Genomic DNA, 27,895 nt, shown 5'->3' with positions numbered 1-27,895 from the left:
TGAGAAAGCAGCACAAGTCTTTAACATCATAATCATGAAACAGATTTCAACCAGCACTTGTGATCTAGAGTCACATCCCAGGTAATTCAACTAATCACTTTTATGTTTGTAGGAATATGTCAGTGTCTATTTCTTAAGTATTCCATTTACTTCACAATACCTGCTTGTGGTAACTTTCAGTTTCCAAATGACTAGACTGTCCCTTGGCAGTTCACATGCCCAGATCCAGCTTATTTAGTTTTTGACTCCCATGACTTTCAGGAGCGTAGTGAAAAGAAGTAACCATTGCTATACTATATATTTAAAATTTCATTTAAAAAAGTTCCCAACAGCAGTCATATTTGTAAAACACACAAAAGCACTACATTTTATAGGAGAATTGACATGCAAATTAAGGAAGAACTGAGTAATGTGCCCCACACCCAGAAAGGGGGGAAAAACAAGAATGACTGGGTACTGAGTAGAAGAAATGAAAAATACTGAGTAAAAGTTCAATGTTCATGTAACTTGCTAGCCCCTATTCAAAAACCCACTAATTGGTGCAGCAGCAATAGAAAATGAAAAAAAAAAGATGAAAAAATTCAAAAATCCAGAAACACCTTACTATTCATGCTGTTTACTTAGATATATGTGTATCTGATAAAATCATGTTTCATACACGAAATTCTGTTATGATTTGGGTCTATCTAAATAGGCAGCCAAACTATAGAAATCATTGGTTTCTTCTAGAACTAACCAAAAGAAATTCCCATATCACTAATATGACAATGTTCTTCTAAATAACCATGTCCCAAAGAAATAATCCCCAAAGATATAGTGCATCCCCAAAGTATGTAGTGGAAGAAAAAAAGAAAGCAGGAAATTCCAAAGGTTTCTGTAATAACACAAGAGACAATTTGAGAAACCTTAAACATTTTACGACTCTCAGCTGAGCACTGTGATATGGGCCGGCCTATAACCCCAGCTACTTGGGAGGCTGAGACAGGAGGACTACTTGGGCCAAAAAGTTTGAGGTTGCAGTGAGCTATATAATTGCACCACTGCACTCCAGCCTACATAACAAACAGAGCAAGATTCTGTCTCTTAAAAAAAACAAAAACAAACAAACAAAGCAAAAACAGAAAAAAAATGTGTAAGACCTTATAGCTGTTGAGTATCCTTCTCTCAAATAAAATTAAAAATTCAGTTACTATATATCCTATATTGGAAAGCTACTGACATAGTCTTAGAAGAATTACAGACTCTGAAAACAAAAAGGTGTTATTAGGAAATTACTAATCACTGGAATATTGAGACACTACCCAAAGGATTGGTACTATCACATTTAAGGTGCTAACATACAAGGGAGCAATGAAGCACAGTCCTGGTAAATTATCTGGTAATTTCAGTAGCATGCTATTTAATTATCTTTTTAAAATGAAATAAACAAATAAAATGAAGTCATATACAATAAACATCTATGGACATATTAATATATTAATATACAAAGGAAAGAAAATCAGGAATATTTCACTTCTTAAAATGACAAGGTCAACTCTTAATAATTACACATAACAGTAAATCATAGTTCTGAAAGCTCTTTCCAAACAAACTACTGAGAATATACTACAGGAGAATCTGAATTTGAAGAGGCTAGAATGTTGTCTAAGATCCCTACACTGCTCCACTGCTTAAAATATATTCCTGGATCTCTCCCTGCTGAAGACTAATGTAAAAGTAATTATCAGCCAGGCGCGGTAGCTCACGCCTAGAATCCCAGCTCTTGGGGAGGCAGAAGCAGGAGGATAGCTTGAGCCCAGGAGTTTGAGACCAGCCTGGCCAACATAGTGAAACCCCGTTTCTACTAAAAACACAAAAAATTAGCCAGGCATGGTGGCACGCACCGATAGTCCCAGCTACTCAGGAGGCTGAGGCATGAGAGTCACTTGAACCTGGGAGGCGGAGGTTGTGGTGAGCCAAGATCGCCCCATTGCACTCCAGCCTGGGCAACAGAGTGAGACTTGGTCTCAAAAAAAAAAAAAAAAAAAAGTAATTATCTATGCCAGGCTAATTTCTATCTATGCCTGCTGGAATTTTTATTATTTTGCACCATACAGTTAATGGGTAGAAATTACATGCTTTAAGTCTCCTGCTGCAACCTGAAGGCAGCAAATAAGATATTTTGAAGTTGACCATTTTGCTTCATGTTACATTAACAAACTAAGGGCCTAGTGAAGGATGGAAACTATATAATTGATAATAAAAGGGCAAAAGAAATGTTACCTAGAGAACAGCTTAATGAGAAACCACGGAGATTAAGATACTTTGTAGTTTAAATGTAAAACGTTAAGTAACTACAAAGAGGTGGACTTATTTTACAATACAAATACAATAAAAACTTTTAAGTTTCTTTTTTTTTTTTTTTTTTTTTTTTTTTTGAGACGGAGTCTCGCTCTGTCGCCCAGGCTGGAGTGCAGTGGCGCGATCTCGGCTCACTGCAAGCTCCGCCTCCCGGGTTCACGCCATTCTCCTGCCTCAGCCTCCCGAGTAGCTGGGACTACAGGCGCCCACAACCGCGCCTGGCTAATTTTTTGTATTTTTAGTAGAGACGGGGTTTCACCATGGTCTCGATCTCCTGACCTTGTGATCCGCCCGCCTCGGCCTCCCAAAGTGCTGGGATTACAGGCGTGAGCCACCGCGCCCGGCCAACTTTTAAGTTTCATTTAAAGTTTACTCACACACAAAACTGAGAGATTAAAGGAGAAAAAGGTTATCCAAGACAAAATCTAGAATGCAGTAAATGTTTTGTTGTTGTTTTGAGACAGAGTCTCTCTTGGCTACAGTGCAGTGGTGCGATCTCAGCTCACTGCCATCTCCGCCTCCCTGGTTCAAGCGATTCTCCTGCCTCAGCCTCCAGAGTAGCTGGGCCTACAGGACCGCACCACCACACCCAGCTAATTTTTGTATTTTTTTCAGTAGAGACGGGGTTTCACCATGTTGGCTAGGATGCCCACCTTGGCCTCCCAAAGTGCTGGGATTACAGGCGTGAGCCACCACACCCAGCCAGAATGCAATAAATGTTAAATAAACTTCAGGTAAAAGAAAACTTCAGGCCAGGTGTGGTGGCTCACGCTTGTAATCCTAGCACTTTGGGAGGCTGAGGCAGGCAGATCAGCCTGAGGTCAGGAGTTTGAGACCAGCCTGGCCAACATGGTGAAACCCTGTCTCTACTAAAAATACAAAAAATTAGCCAGGCGCCGGGCGCGGTGGCTCAAGCCTGTAATCCCAGCACTTTGGGAGGCCGAGACGGGCGGATCACGAGGTCAGGAGTTCGAGACCATCCTGGCTAACACGGTGAAACCCCGTCTCTACTAAAAAATACAAAAAAAAACCTAGCCGGGCGAGGTGGCGGGCGCCTGTAGTCCCGGCTACTCAGGAGGCTGAGGCAGGAGAATGGCGTAAAAACCCGGGAGGCAGAGCTTGCAGTGAGCTGAGATCCGGCCACTGCACTCCAGCCTGGGCGACACAGCGAGACTCCGTCTCAAAAAAAAAAAAAAAAAAAAAAAAAAAAAAAAAAAAAATTAGCCAGGCATGGTGGCACATGCCTGTAACCCCAGCTACCACTTGAACCCAGGAGGCAGAGGTTGCAGTGAGTCGAAATCACGCCACTGCACTACAGCCTGGGTGACACAGTGAGACTCATCTCAAAAAAAAAAAAAAAACAACAACAAAAAAAACAACTTCATACAACAACTTCATTACATGGAAATACAACTGTCAGCCGGGCACAGTGGCTCACACCTGTAATCCCAGCACTTTGGGTAGCTGAGACAGGCCGATCACGAGGTCAGGAGTTAAAGACCAGCCTGGCTAATATGGTGAAACCCTGTCTCTACTAAAAATACAGAAATTAACCGGGTGTGGTGGTGCACGCCTGTAGTCCCAGCTACTCGGGAGGCTGAGAAAGAAGAATCACTTGAACCTGGGAAGCAGAGCTTGCAGTGAGCAGAGATAGCACCACTGCATTCCAGCCTGGGTGACAGAGAGAGACTCTGTCTCAAAAAAAAAAAAAAAAAAAAAAAAAGAAAAGAAATACAACTGTCAGGCTGGGTGTGGTGGCTCACACATGTAATCCCAGCACTTCGGGAGGCCAAGGTGGGAGCATCACTTGGGCCGTGGAGTTCAAGACCAGCCAGGGCAAGATGGCAAAGACCCCCGTCCCTTAAGAAAGAAACACAACTCTCATTTGGGTACTAGGTACCAAAGAAAGACCACATCTTGAACATTAGGGTCCCTTTACATTCCCTAAAAGGTTTCAGTTAAACAGAAGCAAAAACGTACAATGTCAGCGAATTAAGCAAAAAGGAAAGTGCAAAAAATCACAGGAAGATGAAAAGATCACCAACTTGGAGAGGCAAAAGAATAAAAGATCATAGATGATGAAAGAGGGAATATAAATAGTTAAAGTGAGATAAGAAACATGATAGTCTATCAATGAATCAAATGCTAAAGGTAAAATAGTAAATATTATACCACAATGGTCACAGTAATGTAAGGACAGGTCATGCAAAGACCTGCAGATCAAGGACTTGCTCAAATGCAACTCCAGAAGTAGAGTGACTTCTAGAGATGAAAGTGGAGACTCAGAGAAATGTTTGTCTTCTGTTTTCCTCACAAGTATGAGGCTGGATGTAAGCTCAGAACATAGCTTAACTCTTTCAGAGCTGTAGACAAACAGCTCACTAAAATATTTAATATTCATCTGAATGTTACAGTCCTTTCACAGATGAGAATACCAAATCTTATTTCTTCAGTAAGCAAGCACTGTTTTGACACCCACAAATTAATCTTATGTGGTAGTTTTGCTTAGAAAAGTGGCTCATGCCTGTAATCACAGCACTTTGGGAGTCCGAGGCAGGAGGAACACAAGGTCAGAAGTTCAAGACCAACCTGGCCAATACGGTGAAACCCCGTCTCTACTAAAAAAAAAAAAAAAAATTAGCCAAGCGTGGTGGCAAGCACCTGTAATCCCAGATACTCGGGAGGCTGAGGCAGGAGAACTGCTGGAACCTGGGAGGCAGAGGATGCAGTGGGCCCAGATCGTGCCATTGCACTCCAGCCTGGGTGACAGAGCAAGACTCTGTCTCAAAAAGAGGAAAACTGACAAAATCAAAAGAGCAGATGCACAGGACAGATCAAACATGGAGAATACAAAAACTGTTCAAGTACTCATACATTGTTCCATTATATCCCTTATCCCAATCCATTACTCCTTTGCTATTTCACTCTCGATGTGTCGCCCAGGCTGGAATGCAATGACACGATCTTGGCTCACTGCAATCTCCACCTCCAGGGTTCGAGCGATTTTCATGGCTTGGCCTCCCATGTAGCTGGGACTAAAGGCGCACGTGACCATGCCCAGCTAATTTTTTTTGTATTTTTTGTACTTTTAGAGACGGGGTTTCACCATGATGGTCAGGCTGGTCTCGAACTCCTGACTTCAAGTGATCCGCCCGCCTCCACCTCCCAAAGTGCTGGGATTACAACCGTAAGCCGCGGCGCCTAGCCCACTATTTAAGTTTTAAACCTTCTCCCAAGCCTGTCTCTTCACACATGCCTACTCTCTCTTTGGCCAACGTCTTTCACTTGCCTTCAGATCCACTGGCACGCCTCTCTTGTAGCAGAAGGTGTTCTTACATGGAAAATGTTTTTCTTATCATAACTCTTTTTTTAAGGGTTGGGATAATTCCAAGTACTTGAAATAAGTTTCTCACATCTTGCTCTATGAGGTTGACTAGGATTTGTTCTGAAACCTATTGGGTGACCAATACAAAAGAAATTCCTAAGCAGAAAACATGATCTAATTAACACAGGACACTATCCAAATCACAAACTCACTTTCGATATGTAATGTGCCCCATACCAGATGACTTCAGCAGATGCTAACCTAGGCTGAGAATCCTTGCCTGAGTCGACAAACTCAGAAAAGCATGGAGATGAAACGATCTGTAGACACTGGTGTGATGGTAGAGGATGGAGCAGACACTGATAAGGCAGCTCCCCTGGCTTGTGTTTGGGGCGCTCCGCTCTTTATTCTTTAATAGAAAAAGACAGAGTTCTAAATCTCTGCCTTATGGCTCACTTTGCTTAGCCATACAAAAGAGATCGGTCCACTATATACCTTTTCTGTGAAGACCCTAATCACTTCAAGACTATCGCTTAAAAAGCAAGAGACTGCTGCATTTGCACAGCTTCTGCAGGGAAATTCCCTGCGACACTAGAGACAGGTAAATAAAGAAACTGCATTCGCTCCAAGGCAGGGGGAGGGGTCTTCTATCAGTGAAGTTAACCACTGAGTTCTGCAGACCTGTCAAGGAAGATCCAAGGCTTGAGCTCCTGTCTTCCCACCATCTCTAAACATTCTCCAACAGCCTGCTCTTCACTCCCAGGAGACCCACAAAACTTACACCTGAGAATAAGTAAAAATCTGCATACGCTTACCCCATGCTTTCCTACCCACCTTTATTATTAAAATACAGAAGAAAAAAGAAGAATAAAAAGAAGTAGAAAACCCTAACCACCGATTTCTGAAGCCAAAGTATGGAGTAACCAAACGGGGCCGGGGAGTTTTCCCTTCTCTGAAGAGAGAACAAGGCGCCGCCTCCAATCTACACTACGCCCAGTAATGCAATGACAAGCCCTAAAAACTCCACAGCGTCCCAGGCAGTCCCTCGCGGCTCGGCCCGGCAGCCACCCTCTCCCCCGACCTCTCACAAAGGAGACTGGTTCAGTCCGGAGCATCACCCCGCACCTGATCCCTCCCAACTGGGGGGCGAGCAGGGGGTGGAAGAGAGAGAAGGAGGAGTTACTTAAATCAAATCTCTGAGAGCCTCAGCTTTTGCTGACTCCTGGCCCAGCACTGAGGAGCGGGTGTGAGCGGGAAGCTTACCTGTGCAAAGTCCTGGTGCTTCCTTTCCAGGCAGTGTTTCAACTCACCCTCTCCGAGAACAAGGCGCCTTCCGGCGGAGCATGGCCAGCCCTCGCCTCAATCTAGCTTGCTAGTAGTCCATTCTCCCTAGGCTCCGCCCCCCTGCGCTCCCATCCGCCAATGGCAGCACCGAAGCCCGGCCTCTTCCAGCGAGCTAATGTGAGCGCCATCCAGGAAGTCTCTTGAGAGTGGAAGGTCCTAGGAGGATGAGACGGGTACGTAGGCGACCACAAATATGCCTGATTGAAAATAAAACCTGGCGGCGGCTCGCCTCTGACGGCTCAGTTCACAGGCGACCAGGCCTCTCGGCATCTATTTTTGACCCCCGCCATTGGGGGCGCTCTGAACTAAAATAACACTTAGTTACCTACTTCTGGGAAGCCATCTTGGCTCAGACTCGGGGACGGGGTGAGAGTGCTTAAAGAATCTGAAGCCCCTGTCGGCGTTCTGTCCGACTATCTAGGTCCAGCCCGAACATACTCTCTGTATACACTCAGGATGCCCCTCAGTCACGACGTGAAACCCTTGGAATAATGCCGTATGTGGTTGCGGGCAACCACCACCACCCTCTCACTTAACTGTAGGAGTAAAGCAATTTTAACAAATCGAATAAGCAAAATTTAATTCTTCTAATGACAGTGAAAGTTACAGTTTCCTAGGGTAATCCTTTATGGCCAGCTCACTCAAAATATCAGGACATGTATCTATTCTAGGTGCTACTAAAATCTTTATGATTCACTGCAAATTTTCCAGTAGGGGCACTGTGAATCAGTTGGAAATCAAGAACAGGACTTAAGGAGGAATTCCTTTTTTTTTTTTTTGAGACGGAGTCTCGCTCAGTCACCCAGGCTGGAGTGCAGAAGGGTGATCTCGGCTCACTGCAACCTCTGCCTCCCGGGTTCAAGCAATTTTCTTGTCTCAGCCTCCTGAGTAGCTGAGACTACAGGCGCACACCACCACACGCAGGTAATTTTTGTATTTTTAGTAAAGACGGAGTTTCGCCATGTTGGTCAGGCTGGTTTAAAACTCCAGACCTCAAGTGATCCGCCCACCTCGGCCTCCCAAAGTGCTGGGATTACGGACGTGAGCCACCATTCTTGGCCAAGAAATCTCTTTTTTAAAGTTGTGAGTGAGGGAATCCTTCCAGATTATTAAAGGAATTTCTCAAGGAGTAACATAATTGCATGGTATTACATAGTAGCTCAGAGCAAGGAGTCATATGAGTGATAAGACTTGGCCTTAAACTGGGCGCGGTGGCTCACGCCTTTAATCTCAACACTTTGGGAGGCTGAGGCGGGTGGATTGCCTGAGGTCAGGAGTTCGAGACCAGCCTGGCCAACATAGTGAAACCCCGTCTCTACTAAAAACACAGAAAAAATAAAAAAAATTAGCCGGGCGTGGTGGCAGGCACCGGTAATCCCAGCTACTCGGGAGTGAGGCAGGAGAATCGCTTGAACCCGGGAGGTGGAGGTGGTACTTAGCCAAGATCTCACCACTGCACTCCAGCCTGGGCAACAAGAGTGAAATTCCATCTCAAAAAAAAAAAAAAAAGACTTGGCCAAATCCATTTCCCTGTGTATCAAAATCTGTCAGTCAAGACGGGTGCCGTAGCTCAGGCCCATAATCCCAGCACTTTGGGAGGCCGAGGTGGGTGGATCACCTAAGGTCGGGAGTTCGAGACCAGCCTGACCAATATGGAGAAACCTCGTCTCTACTAAAAATACAAAATTAGCTGGCTGTCGTGGCGCATGCCTGTAACCCCAGCTACTCGGGAGGCTGAGGCAGGAAAATCGCTTGAACTCCGGAGGCGGAGATTGTGGTGAGCCGAGATGGTGCCATTGCACTCCAGCCTGGGCAACAGAGAAACTCCATCTCAAAAAAAAAAAAAAAAAAATCTGTTAGCTGAATTCTCTCCTGGCTACTGCTGCCATTATATCAACTTGATGTTAGTATTAAGATTTATTAGAACAATGTGTCTGTAAATGCATATACAGATATAACCTTAATTGTTTCTAGGATGAGAGTCTATTATCCATCTGGTACAGAATAGACCTGTCATCAAAGGAGCTATAGATATTATGGAAAGGGGAGCAGGTGTGCCTGAACCAATTTCTGCTACCTACACTGATCTTAGTATGATTTCCAATGGTCTTGGCCTTCAAAAACCAAAGGACATTGGTAAGACTATAGAAGGGAAAAATAAATAAATAAATAAAAGTGGATATTATTTCGTAACTACCATTCTTCATATGGGGTGGGAGATCCACTTTTTATAATTCTTCATGACCACTTCAGTCAAAATACAGATCATGATTTTACCCAGATACTTTTTTTCTCATGCTTCCCTTACAATTGGTGCAATACCCAAGTACAGAAGGTCATAAGTTGGCTTGGATAATAGAACAAGATATGGGCATTAATACTAAAAAACTGTGCTCCAAAATACCAAAATGGTATCCTTTATTGACTCTGAAAGCAGTAGCTCTAGGCAGAATGCTGTCTTTGACCAATCTTCTAATGCTTCTCAATTGCTAAAGATTTTTTTGGGGGGTAGTTAAAAAAAAAAAAAAAAAAAAAAAAAAAAAAAAAAAACCTTTCTATTATTACTTCAGTTTTATCCCAGAGGTAAAGGGGCAGGCTAACTCCAAATTCAACAGCTTCAAATCCTTTCTGGAATCAAGTAGGATTTTAAAAACAAAACAAAAGCATAACCAAAGCAATACCTCAAATATCTTCCAACTTCCTGTGGTGCACTGTTAACTATTACTACTACTACTGGGGTCAGAATCTAGTACAAAATGAATCCCAAAGAGGCTTCTTCATTATCTTTGATTTAATTCCCTAAGAGGAGAGTATCTACTAATGTTTGGGATACAACCAGAAATGACACATGGAGTATGAACAGCTTTGATACATGCATATATTTAATAATGAAACAATTCATCAACAGCAAAAAGAAAGTAGAAAAATTCATGAGACCTCAGTGCTGTGGAAGAGAATGGGAAATCAAGGAAAAAAGATACATATAGCAACCAATCCAGAAGGCTGCATGATGAGTGAAGCAAAGGCAAATTTGGCCAAGATAGTATTATATGCTCTGAAAAGAGAATGGCTGGATAGGTACCCACTTATCTGACTGCTTACTAGCAGGTAGCCTTACTGTATGCCTCATGGAATGGAGGCAAAGAGCCACGGAAAGGTGGGAGGGGAGAAGGAAAAGAACAGTATAAAACCCAGGGTAAACAAATGAGAGGGGCAGAATTACAAAGAGAGGACTCAAGTCTTTTGTTTCCCTTAAAGTCTAAAATAAACCTTAAGTTTTTAAGTATGTCAGTCAAATTCAATGAACACATAATGAGTAGCACTAGGCACTGTAAAGGAATGATGGGGGAATGATTTATAAAAATAAAGGAATGACATGGATCCTGCTCTCAAGGAGCTTACAACTTATATGGAAAGACAAGATTCCACACAAAAACAACTGCAAAACATATTTACATAGTAACATACATAAAAATAAATATACATATAAATATACATATGAATAACCAACATATGAAAACTAAGGAATATTGTGTTAATAATTGCTTAGAAGTACCTAAGTCTGTTACTAAAGAAAAAATTTTTGGACTTTTAAGTATAGTTAGTGGAGAGTAGGGCATGTGCACACATATGGAACTAGGAATAAATACGTCACATTCAGCAAGTAGATTAGCCTGATTGGAGTAGAAAGTCTAGTTCTAGTTAAGAAGGGAGTTTGATGAAACAGTAGAAGTCTATCTGGTGAAAGACACTACAATGTTAGATCTGGTCCCTAAAATAAAATGAATAGGGAACAAATGTTTTCTTTAGGTAATAATAAGTGGCCACATGTCCCTGACCAACTCCACTGCTCTTAAAAGTTTTGAAGTTACACTAAGAGATAGAAGCTAACAATAGGATAGTAGAGAAGTACTCAGTGCTCTTGGGCAAGTAGAAGGAACTGCTTTCTACAAGAATTCTTAGGAAGTGGCAAGTAGACCCCCAAAGGCAAGGAAGGAAAAAACTCAATGAAATTCTGAGGCAGAGCATCTATCAACCAAAGGCCAACCAAATCTGGGTAATTCCAAGTGTTCAAGCAGAATGTCCTTGACCCTAATTCTTAGTGGGAAGCAGATTGTATATGCTTATGAAATTATTTATTTAGGCCAGGCACAGTGGCTTACGCCTGTAATCCAGCACTTTGGGAGGCCAAGGTGGGCAGATCATGAGGTAAAGAGATCAAGACCATCCTGGCCAACATGGTGAAACCCCGCCTATACTAAAAATACAAAAATGAGCTGGGCGTGGTGGCACGCACCTGTAGTCCCAGCTACTCAGGAGGTTGAGGCAGAAGAATTGCTTGAACCCGGGAGGTGGAGGCTGCAGTGAGCCAAGATTGTGCCAGTGCATTCCAGCCTGGAGACAGAGCAAGACTCCGTCTCAAAAATATATATATATGTTTATTTATCGAGACAAGAGTTTCGCTCTTGTTGCCCAGGCTGGAGTGCAATGGCACAATTTCAGCTTAGCACAACCTCCGCCTCCTGGGTTCAAGTGATTCTCCTGCCTTGGCCTCCCGAGTACCTGGGATAACAGGTATGCACCACCACACCCAGCTAATTTTGTATTTTTAGTTGAGACAGGGTTTCTCCATGTTGGTCAGGATGGTCTCGAATTCTTGACCTCAGGTGATCCCCCAGAGTTGGCCTTCCAAAGTGCTGGGATTACAGGCATAAGCCACGGCGCCCCACCGTGAAATTATTATTTTTAACTACTGTGATAATCAACTTTGATCCTAACGATTTAAGAAATTAGTATAGGAGGAGAAGAAGAACCCTAATCTATACGGAATGCTCATGTCCTTGAAGGAGGACAGGTCAGTAAGGGCCCAAATTCTCTCCTGGTCTTTAGGTGGAAGGGCAAAACATCACACTTTAAAAAGAGGCTGCTCTCAGCCAAAGCAAGAAAGACCTCTTTCATTAAGCCTATTGATCTGAAGCTATTCCAGGAAGGAAAAAAAAAGTTCAAGCCAGATGTTCAGCAGCAGCCAGAGTTGGACCCTACGTCACGAGAGTTCCGCTGGGAGGCACTGGGTCCCACTGATGTTGAAATTGACTGTTGGGGCCCAATCTTGATGCCATTTGCCTGTAAAAGAAAAGAGGCAATAGTTCCCACCTCAGTGTTAAAGTGAATTAGAGAGAGGAGGGGGCTATCTCTGCTTGTATCCCAGGTAGAAAGAAAAAAGAAAGGGGAGAAAGGAGGAATCATTAATTATATTTTCTAAAAGCAGATTTGACCTTGGCAGGTAACCAGGTGCCCTAGCCAGACTGATGTGCAACAATAATCTATGACAGTAAGAATAAGATGACTACCTATGGTCTAAATATTCTAGTTGACTACAAGTGGCTTTTGTGTACTTTTTTTTTCCTTGAGGAAATGAGGTCTCCCTACATTGCCCAGGCTGTAGTGCAGTGGCTATTCACAGGTATGACGAGCGTGCACTATAGCCTCAAACTTCTGGCCTCAAGTGATCCTGCCTCAGCCTCCCAAGTCACTCAGACTACGGGTGCACCACTGCACCCCGTGCTCATTTTAGAGACGGGGTCTCTCTTTGTTGCCCAGGTGGGTCTTGAAGTCCTGGCATCAAGCAATCTCCCCAGCTCAGCCTCTCAAAGTGCTGGGATTATAAGCATGAGCCACCACACGTGGCCCCTGTGCTCATTTTTAGGGGACCATATTATACTTAAATGTCATAGCTATGTGCAGAATTAGGTTGTGATTAGGTAAGAGTGGAGGAGGCAAAGAGCAGAAGTAGCATATGATTCTTTTTGTTTTGTTCCAGAATTTGCTTTATAGAAATTACTCTCCTAAGCCACTATGAATTATACCTCCCTTATGTTCTAGAATAGTAAAAAACTGAGGTTGACAAGAAAATCTCCCATATTGTATAAGTCTTTTAGATCACCAATAATCTCTTTAAGCATTCTGGGTGTCAGACTTGAGGAAAACAGAAAATGATGACAGGTCTCTGTGTACCTAGATTTAAAAAAAAAAAAAAAGTTGAATTGGCAGAGCTTTTAAATTGTATAATGATAGATGGGGAATGTAAGCATTCCATTCTAGGGAACCTCCAGTTCTATTCAGAACAAACCAAAGTTAACTGCCAGCACTTCTACACTTTCTTACCTCATTGTGGACATCAAATAAACCCTGTTGGATCTTCCTATATATTTCTTTGGCTGTGTTAATGAAGGCCTGAAAGAGACATAAATCATATCATCAGTCTCAAGTTCAAGTAGAGAAATGAGGGAAAGAGAATATTAATTATTATACATATTTGAATTTCTAAGGTGAATTAGAAAACAGTAAAAAAACATAGATGGTCGGCTGGGCGCAGTGGCTCATGCCTGTAATCCCAGCACTTTGGGAGGCCGAGGCGAGCAGGTCACTTGAGGTCAGGAGTTCAAGACCAGCCTGCCCAACATGGTAAAACCCCGTCTCTACTAAAAATACAAAAATCAGCCAGGCGTGGTGATGCATGCCTGTAATTCCAGTTACTCGGGCAGCTGAGGCATGAAAATCGCTTAAACCTGGGAGCCCAGGTTGCAGTGAGCTGAGATCGTGCCACTGCACTCCAGCCTGGGCGACAGAACGAGACTCAGTCTCAACAAAACAAAACAAAACACAGAAGGTCCCCCAAATGTCCTTGTAAAAGCCATTAAGAGTAGTTTAAAAAAAAAAAAGGATTATGTGGTATTCTGGTACTGACCCAAGATGTTCCTAGGCTGGCATCTTCTACAAATAAAACAAACACACTCTATTCTCCACTACTTACTGAAGATACCATCAACACTAGGCCTAGGAATGACTACAGTAGAATCCATTAGACACTCCAACCAGAGTGATTTACTAGTAACAAGTGTGGTGTCTAATTCACACTTGCCAACTAATATTACCCAAAGCAAAAGTAAAACCTTGGGAATCAGGGTAAAAGAAAATGGGACAATTCCTTTAAAAGGAATGAGAGAAGTAGTCACTATGACCACAAGACATCCTTTCCCTTTTTTTTTTTGGAGATGGAGTCTTGCTTTGTTGCCCAGGCTGGAATGCAGTGGCAGGATCTCGGTTCACTACAACCTCCGCCTCCTGGGTTCAAGCAATTCTCCTGCCTCAGCCTCCCGAGTAACTGGGACTACAGACACACGCTGCCATGACCGGCTAATTTTTTGTATTTTAGTAGAGATGGGGTTTCACCATATTGCCCAGGCTGGTCACAAACTCCTGATCTCAGACAATCCGCCTGGCTTGGCCTCCCAAAACGCTAGGATTACAGGTGTGAGCCACCGCGCCCGGCCAAGACATCCTTTCTTTACCCATTTCTTATAGGAGAAGAGAATTCTGAATAAAAGGACAAATAATGGTGTAATCTCTAAAGAGTTTTCCCCACTGTTTTCCAAATAGTACCTCTTCAACATTGCAGGCTGTTTTGGCTGAAGTTTCCATGAATATAAGTCCATGCTCCCTAGCAAAGGCCTCTCCTTCTTCTCTTTTCACATCCCTGCGGGACTCTAGGTCACTGCAAGAGATTAATTAAGGAGAAAACTAAAAAAAGATCCAAGTGAAAGAGGAAACTCTATTTCTAAAAGAATTCCATCGTGGTTTCAATGGCCAGTTATTTAATAAAGAACATAGATCCTACAAGATACTCTCTTATATAGAGTTACTGATTTCTGTAGCCTCTTGGAAAATATTCTTTAGTTTTGGGACAGCTGCTGCATAGTTGAAGATAATAACTCACTCTATTACAGAGAAAAAGGCTTATCAAGGGTTAGGCAAGCCCCCATAGTTACACAAAACTTAATGCTCTATTGCTTGTTTTTCCAATGAGATCAAGGAGAGCAAAGTATAGATGATGAAAAAAAAAAAAAAAAAAAAAAACTCAGTCGGGCACAGTGGCTCATGCCTGTAATCCCAGCTCTTTGGGATGCCAAGACAGGTGGATCACGAGGTCAGGAGTTCGAGATCAGCCTGGCCAACATGGTGAAATCCCGTCTCTACTAAAACTACAAAAATTAGCTGAGTGTGGTGACAGGCGCCTATAATCCCAGCTACTCGGGAGGCTGAGGCAGGAGAATTGCTTGAACATGGGAGGTGGAGGCTGCAGTGAGCTGAGATCGTGCCATTGCACTGAAGCCTGGGTGACAGACCAAGACTGTATCTTGGAAAAAAAAAAAAAAAAGGAAAACTCTAGTTACTAGAAAGTAGAAAAGCCATAAGATGTCCCATCCAGCAGTGATGAGCATCTTCCTTTTCTACTGGAATCAATCCACAAGAAGAGAATGAGCCAGGAATAAGGAAAACACAGTTGTCTTAATTCTAACTGGTTTCATTACTAGTGCATATAAAAGCAGCTTGCCACCAGGGAATTCAGAGAAAGTGATACGGATAAAATTAGATGATATGGAGGAAAAAAGATAGAGCTAAGGACTGAGAAAGGGAATAAAAATGGCATCAAAACACCTTATGAAAAACAGGATAAAAGGCTGAAGATCTGGGCGTGGTGGCTTATGCCTATAATCTCAACACTGTGGGAGGCTGAGGCAGGAGGATTACTTGAGCCCAGGAGTTTAAGACCAGCCTGCACAGTACAGTGAGACCCTGTCTCTACAAAAAATTTAAAAATCAGCAGAGCGTGGTGACACATGCCTGTAGTCCCAGCTACTTGAGAGGCTGAGGTGAGAGGATCTCTTGAGCCATGGAAACACAGATTGCAGTGAGCTGAGCATGTCACTGTACTCCAGCCTGGGCAACAGCATGAGACCTTGTCTCAAAAAAAAAAAAAAAAAAAAAAAAAAAAAAACCAAAAAAACAAACTGAAGAATAAGGCAAGGTTGGGCTGTTCGTGATTCGTATTTTTCAATTTGAAAATTTTCATTTGTGAGGTTTCCAGTTTTCCAACTCCTTGGAAAAAAAAGTGTAAGACCATTAAAGAACAACAAATCTATAATATTTTAATTTGTTATACCATCAGCTGTGTGAAGACCACGAAGAACTATCTAAATGTCAACCCTCCCAAATTTATACCTCTAGCCCAGATGCTTGACTAAAAGCACCAGATTTGTACATTTGTGAATTCTTATTCCCACACTGATACCTAAAACGGACTTCAAACTTAACACATCAAAATGGAATTTCTTTTCCCCCAGCCTGTGTTTGCTCCAGGCTTCTGTATCTCAGTAAATGGCATAAGCCAACATCCAAAGTGTTATTATTGATACCCATTCCTCACTACTCCAAATATCTAATCCATTCCAAAGTGAAGTACTTCCAACATGTACCTTAAAATCATCCTTTTCTCTCTCTTTCTGGGGTCACTTCCTAGACCAAGCCACCATTCTTTCTCATGTGGACTATTGCAACTGGTATCCTACTTCAGCCCTTGTTCCCCTCCAGAGTGATCTTTTAAAATCTGATCAAGCCACTTCTCTACTTAAAACCTTAAAATGCTTCCAGTGTGTTTATTTATTATTATTTTTAATCCCCCATCGCCCAAGCTTCAATTTCCATGTATTTAGAATAAAATCCAAAACCCTTACTCAGGCCCCTAAGGTGCTATGAAATCTAGTCCCTACCTACTTTTCCAACCTCATCTTGCATTTAGTCCAATCATACTAGGTTTCTTTCAATAAAAGTGTCAAGCTTCTTCCAAGTTCAAGGCATTTGTATAGTTTGTTCCCCCTAAGTAACACCCTTTTAAAAAATCTTTGCCCAGCAGGCTCTTGCCCATCCTTCAGATCCCAGCTTAATGCCACTCCTAACCAAAAGTAGGTACCCTGTTATTCTTTCATAGCACCCTTTTTCCTCCATTGCATTTATCACAATTGACAATTTGATAAAAATAATTTTATATTTAATAACATCTATGCCCTCACTAGACTGTAAGCTCCATAAGAGCAGGGGCATGACTTTTTTCCACCTTGCAAACTCAGAGTCTGGCACAGTAGTTTTCAATAAATTGACTGATACCATAAAAACAATTAGCAGGCCGGGTGTGGTGGCTCATGCCTGTGATCCCAGCACTTTGGGAAGCCAAGGCGGGTGGATCACCTGAGGTCAGGAGTTCAAGACCAGCCTGACCAACATGGAGAAACCCCGTCTATACTAAAAATACAAAAAAATTAACCAGATGTGGTGGCACATGCCTGTAATCCCAGCTACTTGGAAGGCTGACGCAGGAGAATCGCTTGAACCCAGGAGGTGGAGGTTGTGGTGAGCCGAGATCATGCCATTGCACTCTAGCCTGGGTGACAAGAGTGAAACTCCATCTCAAACAAAATGAAACAAAAACAAACAAAAACAATTAGCCTGTGGCCACGGTTCTCAAATAGTACACTCTGGGCACTACTACAAACTCACAAGGGTACCATGGGATACTTTAAACTTTTGAGGAAAACACAGTAACACTCAACACAAGGATACTACATGAATTACAAGCTTAAGACAATTTGCAATGTCAACATCAGATCATGATAAAATTCATTCAATACCTTCATATTTCTGAGAAGTTGTTTTTGGCAGTTGCTGTTATAAAAAAGGAAGCACTACACAAAAATCAATATGGAATGGGAAATGACAGTAGCAGTGTGCAATCATGATTTCAAGGTTTGAGAAGCTATGCAGTGCCCAGCAGACACACAGAGGTCTTTAGTAAGTAACCGTTGCTATTTAAGAATGAAATTTAAAAACAATTTTTTATTTTTATTTTTTGAGACAAAGTCTCACTCCGTCGCCCAGGATGGAGTGCAGTGGCACTATCTCAGCTCACTGCTAAATCCACCTCCCCAGTTCAAGCAATTCTCCTGCCTCAAGCTCCTGAATAGCTGGGACTAGAAGCACATGCTACTATGCCTGGCTACATTTTGTATTTTTTTAGTAGAGATGGGGTTTCACCATATTATTGGCCAGGCTGGTTTCGAACTCCTGACCTCGTGATCTGCCCGCCTTGGCCTCCCAAAGTGCTAGGATTATAAGCGTGAGCCACCACGCCCAGCATATTTTTTCTTTTTTTTAAATACAGGGTCTCACTTCTGTTGCTGAGGCAGGAGTGCAGTGGTACAATTATGGCTTCATTGCAGCCTCAACCTCACAGGCCCAAGTGATCCTCCCACCTCATTTAAAAATTTTTTTGTATAAACAAGGCCTCACTATATTGCCCAGGCTGGTCTTCAACTTCTGTGCTCACGCAATGCTTCCAGAGCTGGGATTACAGGCATACACCACTGTGCCTGGCCTTTTTATTTTCGAACAGTTACTAAGTAGTTATAAAAAATACTCATGTTGTTTGGGTATAACTATTTAATAAAACTATTAGGCACTTCTTTCGGCCTATGGGTGTCAAGAAAAATTTACTGAGAATAACAAGTGTTGTTAAGGATGTAGAGAAACTGGAATCCTTGTACATTGCTGGAAATAATGTAAAATAAGACAGCTGCCATGGAAAATGGTATGGCAGTTCCTCAAAAACTAAAAGACAGAATTACCATATGATCCAGCAATCCCACTTCTGGGCATATACCCAAAAGAATTCAGAGCCGGGACTTGAACAGATCCATGTTCATAGCAGCATTATTCACAATAGTCAAAGGATGGCAGTAACCCAACTGTCCGTGGACAGATGGATAAACAAAATGTGGTATATGCATACAATGAATATTACTCATCTTTAAAAAGGAAGGAAATTCTGACACATGCTACAATATGGATAAACCTTGAAGACATTATGCTAAGTGAAATAAGCCAGTCACAAAAGCACAAATATTACATGAGTCCACTTGTATGAGGTACCAGTAGTAGTCAAATTCATAGAGAAAGAAAGTAGAATGATGGCTGTCAGGGGCTGAGGGATGAGGGGAGTTGGGGAGGGAAGATGGGGAGTTAGTGTTGAATGTGTATAGAGTTTGAGAAGATGAAAAAGTTCTGGAGATGGATGTTGGTGATGGCTGCGGAACAATGAATATTCTTAATGCTACAGAACTGTACACTCAAAAATAGTTAAAATGGTAAATTTTATGTCATATATATTTTATCACAATAAAATTTTTTTTTACTGAAACACTAAGACTACTATAAACTGAGAAAGTTTGGGGATCAAGATATTCAACGTGCATAGAGTACCTAGATGACTCCTGTTAACTATTATTCACATGGATACAATTTTACCTCTTATTCCCAATGAGCATGATAACCATGTTGGAACTAGAGTGCTGCCGGGCATCCTCTAACCATGAGGTCAGGTGGTTGAAGGTTTCACGCCTACAGCAGAAAAATGTAGAATGTGGGTCAGAGACACATTTCAAAAGGCCAAAACAACTCCAAGTGTATAGGAAAAGAGGGGAAGCCATATGTGTAAAGAAAAATATTAGAGAGGCCATTCCTAGTTAACATCCTTAATAGAATCAGTAGATAGAAAAAAAAAAAAAGCTTTAGAGGATGTAGGGAAGAATCTCCCTCCCATGCACCAGATCTGGCTCACCTTGTAATGTCGTACACCAGCAGTGCTCCAGCTGCTCCCCTGTAGTAGGAACGGGTGATAGAACGGAAGGATTCTTGCCCAGCCTTTCCCACCAACATGGCAACAAAAAATCCCAACAAAACCAGGTTATTTCCACAGAACTGACTTGATTACATGCCACCCTAATACAAAGGACTTAACTAAAAAAAAAACTTCTATTAAGAAGAGAATTAGGGAAGGAAAACATGCCTGCCCAAGAAGAAGCCCAAGTGGGAAATCAGTATTTTTCTATGGGAGTGCATTCATATTTTGGGCAGTCACTTACTCTTCCTGAGAGACTGTCCATCAGATTAGTGGATGTTTAGCACCCTGGATCCCAGACACTAAATACCCGTGGCACCCCACAGTCAGCGTGATAAAGACATTTGCATACATTTCCCAATATCCTCGTGAAAGAACAACTGGAAATAGGACTGGAAACGGAGTGTATGTCGTTTTTTTCAATCCCAAATATGATATTGAACACACCATATTAATCTTTCTGTTCTATTTCTCTATCTATAAAAATGAAAGTTATCTTAGAATGCCAAAACCTGGTCTAACAGGAATTTCATTCCAATGAATCGATATAAAAATTAGATTAAAAGCACTTAACCTGAGTATCTTCTAACTGACCTTCAGCATTCCACTGATAATGCAGGACTACCTAGATGTCCCTTGCTGAGCTCCTGTCATGGGAAACAGGAATAAGGAACAGAGAAAGCAGCCCAGGGCCCAGCATAGAGTTTTCCTAGAAAAATCCAAATGTTCTCACTTCCAGTTGGACAAAGATATTAAGTTCTATTTAAAACTGAATAATTTATTAATGCCCCCATAATACTGGGTACTTTTGCTTTATTGATGGAATAGTTCTTTTTTTTCCTTTAGGGAAAACAAAAACATTTTTTAAATAATGTGAATACCCTGTACATTGAATCTATCCTATTAAGAAAGTTTTCACATTCTTGAAATAATGTATCCTCATATCCTTGTATAAAAGGAGGTAAGACTATAATTTATATGTCACAAATGGGAGAATCATGATTAAGGATGTGGGAAGATAAATGGCTTTCTCATAGTACAATACCAATAATAGTGGTAATACTAATTATAACACTGCAATAGTACTATAAACTACTTTTTGGCGTATATAATGTGTTGGGAACTATAAGAGGCAATTACATATATTATTTCTTCTTTTTTTTTTTTTTTTTTTTTGAGATGGAGTCTCGCTCTGTCGCCCAGGCTGGAGTGCAGTGGCTGGATCTCAGCTCACTGCAAGCTCCGCCTCCCGGGTTATCGCCATTCTCCTGCCTCAGCCTCCGGAGTAGCTGGGACTACAAGCGCCCCCCAACACATCCGGCTAGTTTTTTGTATTTTTTAGTAGAGACGGGGTTTCACCGTGTTAGCCAGGATGGTCTCAATCTGACCTCGTGATCCGCCCACCTCCGCCTCCCAAAGTGCTGGGATTACAGGCTTGAGCCTCTGCGCCTGACCTATTACTCCCTTTTAAAAATGGGGAAAATGAGGCTCACATAAGTTTAATAAACAGCCCCAAATCATAAAGCTTATTAAGTGCTAGAACCATAGTTTAAACTTAGGATCTTAGTACTTCCTAGCACAAAAACTTGTCCTCTTAGCCACTATATCATATAACCTAAACTGGGGTTTGCAGGTGAGAAGAGAATTCCAGTATACTAACTCTAAGCTTCATTTTCCAACAACAGAAGAATCTCTTTCTATAAAGAATCATAGAAACATTTTAGGGAGTTGCATAGCTGTTAGAGCATCAGAATCTAAAAATAAAAAATAATTCTAAAGTCCCTTGTCATAATACTAATAATACGTTAAGATTAAAAAAATACTTAAAAGTTTTATATTTACTCCCTAATGTCTTACATTATTTGGGTCTTGTTTTCCTTTTAGTGTTTACTTTTTCTCCTCTTCTGCTATAGTTGAAAGTCTCCCTCTACTTCCCTCACAGCCTACCAAGAACTAAAAGGGAAAGTTTGGGGGAGGCCCACATGATGGTTCAATCACATGGCAGCATTTAACTTTAGCAGCTGAAAATGCTATCAGTGGGTCATGAGAAAACCTTCTAAAATCATATCATTCACCAGGTGCAGTGGCTCATGCCTGTAATCCCAGCACTTTGGGAGGCCAAGGCAGGCAGATCACGAGGTCAGGAGTTTGAGACCAGCCTAACCAACATTGTGAAACCCTGTCTCTGCTAAAAATACAAAAATTAGCTGGGCGTGGTGGCGTGCGCCCGTAATCCCAGCTACTCAGGAGGCTAAGGCAGGAGAACTGCTTGAGCCCAGGAGGTGGAGGTTGCAGTAAGCCGAGATGGCGCTATTACACTCCAGCCTGGGCAACAGAGCAGGACTCCGTCTAAATTAAAAAAAAAAAATCACTCTACTTCATCTCAATCCAGTTCATGAATCAAAGTTTGTGAACCAGTAAGCTAGAAAGAGTGAGCAGTTCAACCTGGGCTTGTCTGTATCAGTCTCAGGTGTCCTTGTCCATCCCCAGTAAAAAAAATCTGCAGTGGCAGGCTGGGCACTGTGGTTCATGCCTGTAATCCCAGCACTTTGGAAGGCCGAGGTGGGCAGATCACTTGAACTCAGGAGTTCGAGACCAGCCTGGGCAACATGGTGAAACCACGTCTCTAAAAAAAATACAAAAAATTAGCCAGGTGTGATGGCGCACATCTGTAGTCCCAGCTACTTGGGGGGCTGAGGTGGGAGGACTGCTTGAACTGGGGAGGTTGAGGGTACAATGAGTGGAGATGGTGCCACTGCACTCCAGCTTGGGTGACAGAGCAAGACCCTGTCAAAAAAAAAAAAAAAAAAAAAGAAAAGAAAAAAGAAAATCCGCAGCAGCAAAGAACTAAGATGAAGGTTTTTTTTTTTTCTTTTTTTTTTTTTTGAGAGAGTCTCGCTCTGTTGCCCAGGCTGGAGTGCAGTGGCATGATCTTGGCTCACTGCAACCTCCGCCTCCCAGGTTCAAATGATTCTCCTGCCTCAGCCTCCCAAGTAGCTGGGATTACAGGCACCCACCACCAAGCCTGGTTAATTTTTGCATTTTTAGTAGAGACAGGGTTTCATCATGTTGGCCAGGCTGGTCTTGAACTCATGACCTCAGGTGATCTGCCCGCCTCGGCCTCCCAAAGTGCTGGAATTACAGGCATGAGCCACAACACCCAGCCTAGATGAAGGTTTGATAAGATAATTAATAGCTTTCTAATCTCTCCCAAGTGGAAGCATCATACTATACTGTTTAAGATACACAGTTTGAAGTATCAACTCCTAGAAAGTCAGATACACTATTTTCCTAAAAATCAAAATGCATTCCTTCCAATGAAGGGTTTATTAAGGAAAAAAATTTTTTTAAATGCATTCCGAAGTAAAATACAAACTAAGTTGATATTATTTGATCAGTATTTTATATGTTACAGTAAAATACCTATTCATTAGCATGATAATTTAGGAATATGTACACACACACACACACACACACACGATTTTTTAAAATATGTTTCTCTAAATCCATATAAATGTCAGAACAAAGACAACAAAAACGTTTGGACAACCTGATCTCTTTAAAACACCTATCACGGTAATCCCTCAACATTTTCACGTAGGATGGCTTTGGAAGTAAGTGAGAGAATGGGTCAATAAAGTGGGAAGCTAAGATGGGTAAACAATGGGCAGGAGATCAAGGAGATCAAGGCTGACAAGGGAGAAATGACCAGGTCACCAAAAGGCGACAGACTAGATGGACACAACATTATAGGTATGAATCTTTTAAAATTTTCGAAATAAATAGAAAACCACAGTATTCTGAAACTGGTTTCTTTTTATGATTTAGCAAATATTAATCTCAAGACAGTTTTAAAAGGGAAGAGAAAAGATCTAGGCCAGTTGGATGACCGTGTAGTTCTTAAGAATTCTGTCCAAAGTAGTGGCTCTCAACTTTCCTCTTTTGTTTTTCTTTTTATGCTCTCTCTTAGCAGAATCAAGCTCTCAACTTTCTTACTTTCACGATCCAACCATGTCCCATATGAGCACTTAAAAAAAAAAAGAAAAAAGGCCACTGCCATGACCATTCTATTAAATGGCACTTATTGGGTTTTTTCCTGGCATCAAAACATTCATTTTGGCCAGGTGCAATCCCAACACTTTGGGAGGCTGAGGAGGGCAGATCGCTTGAGTCCACGAGTTCGAGACCAGTTTGGGCAACATGTTGAAACCCCCGTCTCTACAAAAAATACAAAAATTCCCCAGTGCAGCGGGGCGGGGGATAGATCTGTAGATATGGATGGATGGATGGATAGACAGACGGACTTAAGCTTCAACTACTTTTAAGACATACACTTGTGTGTGGTAAGGAGCACTGGGGAAGGAAGGGGAGGAAAGGGAGGAAAAGAAAAAAAGGAAAAATAATTTGTACACTGTTTGTAGATATAATGGCTTTAGCTCTCAGTTCAGAGAAGAAACAGAATCACATAATAAGAAGTAAGTAAAAAAAGAAAGAGATTTTAGCCAGATATTATGAACTATTTGCTAGCTCCCTTTAACTAGAATGGAGACTAAGGTATTATTTTACTTAGGGGGAAAAAGGTACAAATCAAATGAGATAATGCACACTGAAGCAATTTATCTGGATAGGGCAAAATTACACTAAGCCAAACTAAATTTTGGCATTACTACATATACCAAATTTGAAAATATGTACAAGTTTTTGATAGAATTTCCATTTCTGTGCAGGTATCACAAAAATTCTCAAACATTTGCATAAAGATTTTAGTAAATAAGAATGTTCAGGCCAGGCACTGTGGCTCATGCCTGTAATCCCAGCATTTTGAGAGGCTCAGGTGGGTGGATCACCTGAGGTCAGTTCAAGACCATCCTGGCCAACATGGCAAAACCCCATCTCTATTAAAAATACAAAAAAACGGCTGGGCGCGGTGGCTAACGCCTGTAATACTAGCACTTTGGGAGGCCGAGGCGGGTGTATCATGAGGTCAGGAGATCGAGACCAACCTGGCTAACATGGTGAAAACCCGTCTCTACTAAAAATACAAAAAATTAGCCAGGCATGGTGGTGAGAGCCTGTAGTCCCAGCTACTCAGGAGGCTGAGGCAGGAGAATGGAGTGAACCCGGGAGGCGGAGCTTGCAGTGAGCCGAGATCATGCCACTGCACTCCAGCCTGGATGACAGAGCAAGACTCTGTCTCAAAAAAATAAAAAATAAAAAATAAAAATACAAAAAACATTAGCCAGGTGTGGTGGTGGGTGCCTGTAATCCCAGCTACTCAGGAGGCTGAGGCTGGAGAATCGCTTGAACCCAGGAGGTGGAGGTTGCAGTGAGCCAAGATCATACCACTGCACTCCAGCCTGGGTGACAAGAGCGAAACTCTGTCTCAAAAAAAAAGAATGCTCAGTGAAATTTTGCAATAATTAAAAATTGGAAAATAACCCAAATTTCTATCAAAGGGAGGATGGTTCCACATAAATTATGCTACTGACATTCCATGACTACGCAGTGGTTAAAAGGAATGAAGTAGATCTCTAGGAATGAAGTAGATCTCTATGTATGGATATGGAAAGGTCTCTACAACCTGTGTTCCCTGTATTTCCCTGTTCATATGTATGTATCTAAATGCATAGAAAAAGTTTGAAAGCATACACATGGAATCATCAGTAATGATTCCCTTGCTAGAGTAGCAACCAAGACGGGGAAGGAGAAAGCGTTTATGTATAAAAAGGAGACATTTATTTTCCATGCTATAAATTTATAGTTTGATTTTATTTTTACTAGAATAAACTAATATATTACTTGGACAGTTTACAACACAAAGATATAGCATCCAGAATTTGTAACTGTAACAGATAGAATTAAAAGCTTCTCTATCTCTTTGATTTCACCTTTCCCCTATTTTATCCCCACTATTAGTCCCACCCTCATCGCCCCTTTCCTTTGCATTGGCTTTTCTTACTATACTTGGATGTTGGTCAGAGACTAAATTATTTTGTACTCTCACCGTATCCCAGATTTGCAGTTTGATTTGTTTTCCATCAATGTTGACCATACGAGCTCCAAACTCCACACCTGTTGGTAAAGACCAAGAGAAAGAATGTGATTCTCATGAACAGCAGCCATGTGGAGTGGAAGGAGGTTCCTGCCTTTCCTCAATGTGTTATACCCATCCTTTAGTCTGAACTCAATGCCACTAATTCCATTATTGCTGCCTATTTGCTCCAATTAACTTTGTGTTTCTCAAGGTTCTTCATTTCCCTTCCGGAATTAAAAAATTGTGCTCTAATGACCTCAGGAATGTAACCAAAAAGCACATATGGGAAAACAAAACCAATTAAGAAGTCAAATTTAAAAGGGTAATTTTTTAGCAATGTCAGTTAATGCTTAAATTTGATTAGGTAACATTTAGTTTTGTAACTTTTCCAAAAAACTCCTAAAAATTCTGGAAATGCTTCCTGACACTTTCTCGGTCACTCTCTAGTCTCTATTTAAAACAATATTTATTTTTTTGTAATTCCAGATTTTTTTCTTTAAGAAAAGAGCCTAAGAAATAGGTTCTCAGAAACAATACTTTTTTTTTTTTTTTTTTTGAGATGGAGTCTCTTGCTTTGTCACCCAGTCTGGAGTGCAGTGGTGCGATCTCGGCTCACTACTGCCTCCACCTCCCGAGTTCAAGTGATTCTCCTGCCTCAGCCTCCCCAGTATGTACCTTACAGGCGCACGCCACAACGCCCACCTAATTTTTTTTAACAATACATTTTAAATCTCCAATAATTGCCAGAGGAACAATTAAGCATTGTTGCCTTGTTAAGCATTGTATCATTAGCCCCTATCACAAAGTAAGAATTCACTCAATATTCCCTTTAAAATACCTTTTGGTTGATACTGCCTTTTAAATCCTTTTCTAACCCCATCAATTATTTGACTCTAAATAAATCCGTTAGAACAGTGGTAGCTTCAGATTTCCACACAGGTGTGACTTGGAAGTAGCAATATTGTAAGAATGGGGATGTAGGAGTTTTATTTAGAAACTGCATTTGCATGGCAACAAAGCTAGTTTCATATATGTTGTTTATTTGGACTGGGGTTATGGAGATAATGAAGAGGGGGTAGCTAAAAGCCCCTTCAGGCTATGCCTCATCACAAATGTGTGGGAAATGTTAATATTTTCCAGGATCCCCAGTGGGTATGAGGAACTGTTTAACACACTGTTTTATTTAAAAGGAAAGTTTTTAGTTTTATTTGCCTATTAATTCTAAGGCAGGGATGACTCTTCAATTTGCTTCTTCACCAATATAAAAAATGTCCATGTATTGGTGTTTACTTTTTAAAAGTAAGGCTGGTATTAATTTACTGCAAAGCACAGATGAGTTTACAAATAAGCAGTTATGCTTTCGTGGGATTTTCCATAAACATAAAAAATTGTACTTGAAAAAAATTATATGACAAGTCTCTACCTCACACTCTAAAAAGTTACCTTTCAATTATATACTCTCCCTTACACTACTCGCCACATATCAACGTTTGATTAACCACTTCATTAACATAACTTTGGACTAGTTTAAAGTAGTGAGGAATAACTTTTTACTTTGAACACTGAAGGCTGCTAACTTTCCACTTTAGCAATTTAGCTAGTCAGGTTTTATCTGTTCTGGAACAAGTAGATGCACTTACCTATTGTGAGGTCGTGGACAGGCTGGAACCGCTTATCTGTAAACTGCAGGAGAAGACATGACTTCCCCACACCTGAAAGAGAAAACACGCTCCCAGAGTCACGTAGCGCTGGACCACCACCCGGACTCTGGACTTCCCGGACCAGAGAAGCGGGGGGTCCCCGAGCCCCGCCCCTGGCCGCCCCGAACCGCCCCGCCCGTCTCGAATCGCCCAGCCCACAAAGTGAGCCCCGCCCCCGCCACCCAATTTGGGAGCTTCGGACGTCCGCCCCAGCCTTGAAGGCGAACAACCTGAGGGTTACCTGTGTCTCCGATGATGATATACTTGAAAAGATAAGCATAAGTCATGATGTCGCGTCCTCTGGGTTCCGGGTCCGCCCGACTTCTACAGCCACTTACCTCCAACCTCTCTAGCCACTCAATCTACCGATCTTCTTCTTCCCGGCCGCCCACCCTCTCCGGCTCCTCTAGCCCAGATCACGTCTCTATTGCTCTCCCCAGAAATCCTCCTTAGGTCGGGAGTACCCAACGCCACCTCCAGGGACACCTCTAGTACTTCTACATGCCATTATCCCTCCAAGCTCCAGGGGGCGATAGGCCAGCGCCTGACTCGCTGCAGCCCCACGGCGCTCCTTCCAATGA

At 41.9% G+C, this 27,895-nt stretch overlaps 2 protein-coding genes across 4 annotated transcripts in view; both read right to left on the bottom strand.

The window, feature by feature from the left end:
• Positions 1 to 7,021, bottom strand: part of CHD8 (chromodomain helicase DNA binding protein 8) — a 68,969-nt gene extending 61,948 nt beyond the window's left edge. Inside the window, exon 1 of one of the 2 annotated variants that reach the window (XM_050796480.1) lies at positions 6,929 to 7,021. The gene's annotated coding sequence lies outside the window, so the exon portion shown is untranslated. The remainder of the gene's footprint in view (positions 1 to 6,928) is intronic. The other variant, XM_050796484.1, reaches the window with a different exon arrangement.
• Positions 7,022 to 9,870: 2,849 nt separating this feature from the next.
• RAB2B (RAB2B, member RAS oncogene family) lies at positions 9,871 to 27,801 on the bottom strand. Of its 2 annotated transcripts, none has more exons than XM_050796587.1 (8): positions 27,556 to 27,778; positions 27,255 to 27,326; positions 25,585 to 25,652; positions 19,521 to 19,603; positions 19,208 to 19,300; positions 14,453 to 14,564; positions 13,175 to 13,243; positions 9,871 to 12,133 (listed from the first exon to the last, which is right to left on the bottom strand). In XM_050796587.1, exons 1-8 carry the CDS (start codon positions 27,599 to 27,601, stop codon positions 12,026 to 12,028), a joined length of 651 nt encoding a protein of 216 aa, XP_050652544.1. In that variant the 5' UTR covers positions 27,602 to 27,778; the 3' UTR covers positions 9,871 to 12,025. The 2 variants fall into 2 exon arrangements, with proteins under 2 accessions (XP_050652544.1, XP_050652545.1); XM_050796588.1 differs by lacking the exon at positions 9,871 to 12,133 and adding an exon at positions 12,142 to 13,024 and having other exon boundaries at positions 27,556 to 27,801.
• Positions 27,802 to 27,895: the final 94 nt, after the last annotated feature.

Source organism: Macaca thibetana, chromosome 7, assembly GCF_024542745.1.
Source record: "Macaca thibetana thibetana isolate TM-01 chromosome 7, ASM2454274v1, whole genome shotgun sequence".
Taxonomy (NCBI): Eukaryota; Metazoa; Chordata; class Mammalia; order Primates; family Cercopithecidae; genus Macaca; species Macaca thibetana.
Note: the sequence above shows the minus strand (reverse complement) of the source record. Positions and strands in the feature narration are given on the sequence as shown.

Excerpts from the sequence above, each read along its gene's own strand:
- RAB2B (XM_050796587.1), bottom strand. The coding sequence starts at position 27,601 with ATGACTTATGCTTATCTTTTCAAGTATATCATCATCGGAGACACAG. Across the intron at positions 14,565-19,207 it reads ATGCTCATTGGGAATAAGAG|TGACCTAGAGTCCCGCAGGG; the intron begins GTAAAATTGTAT and ends AATCTCTTGCAG. Across the intron at positions 12,134-13,174 it reads TATTTGATGTCCACAATGAG|GCAAATGGCATCAAGATTGG; the intron begins GTAAGAAAGTGT and ends TTTCTTTTACAG.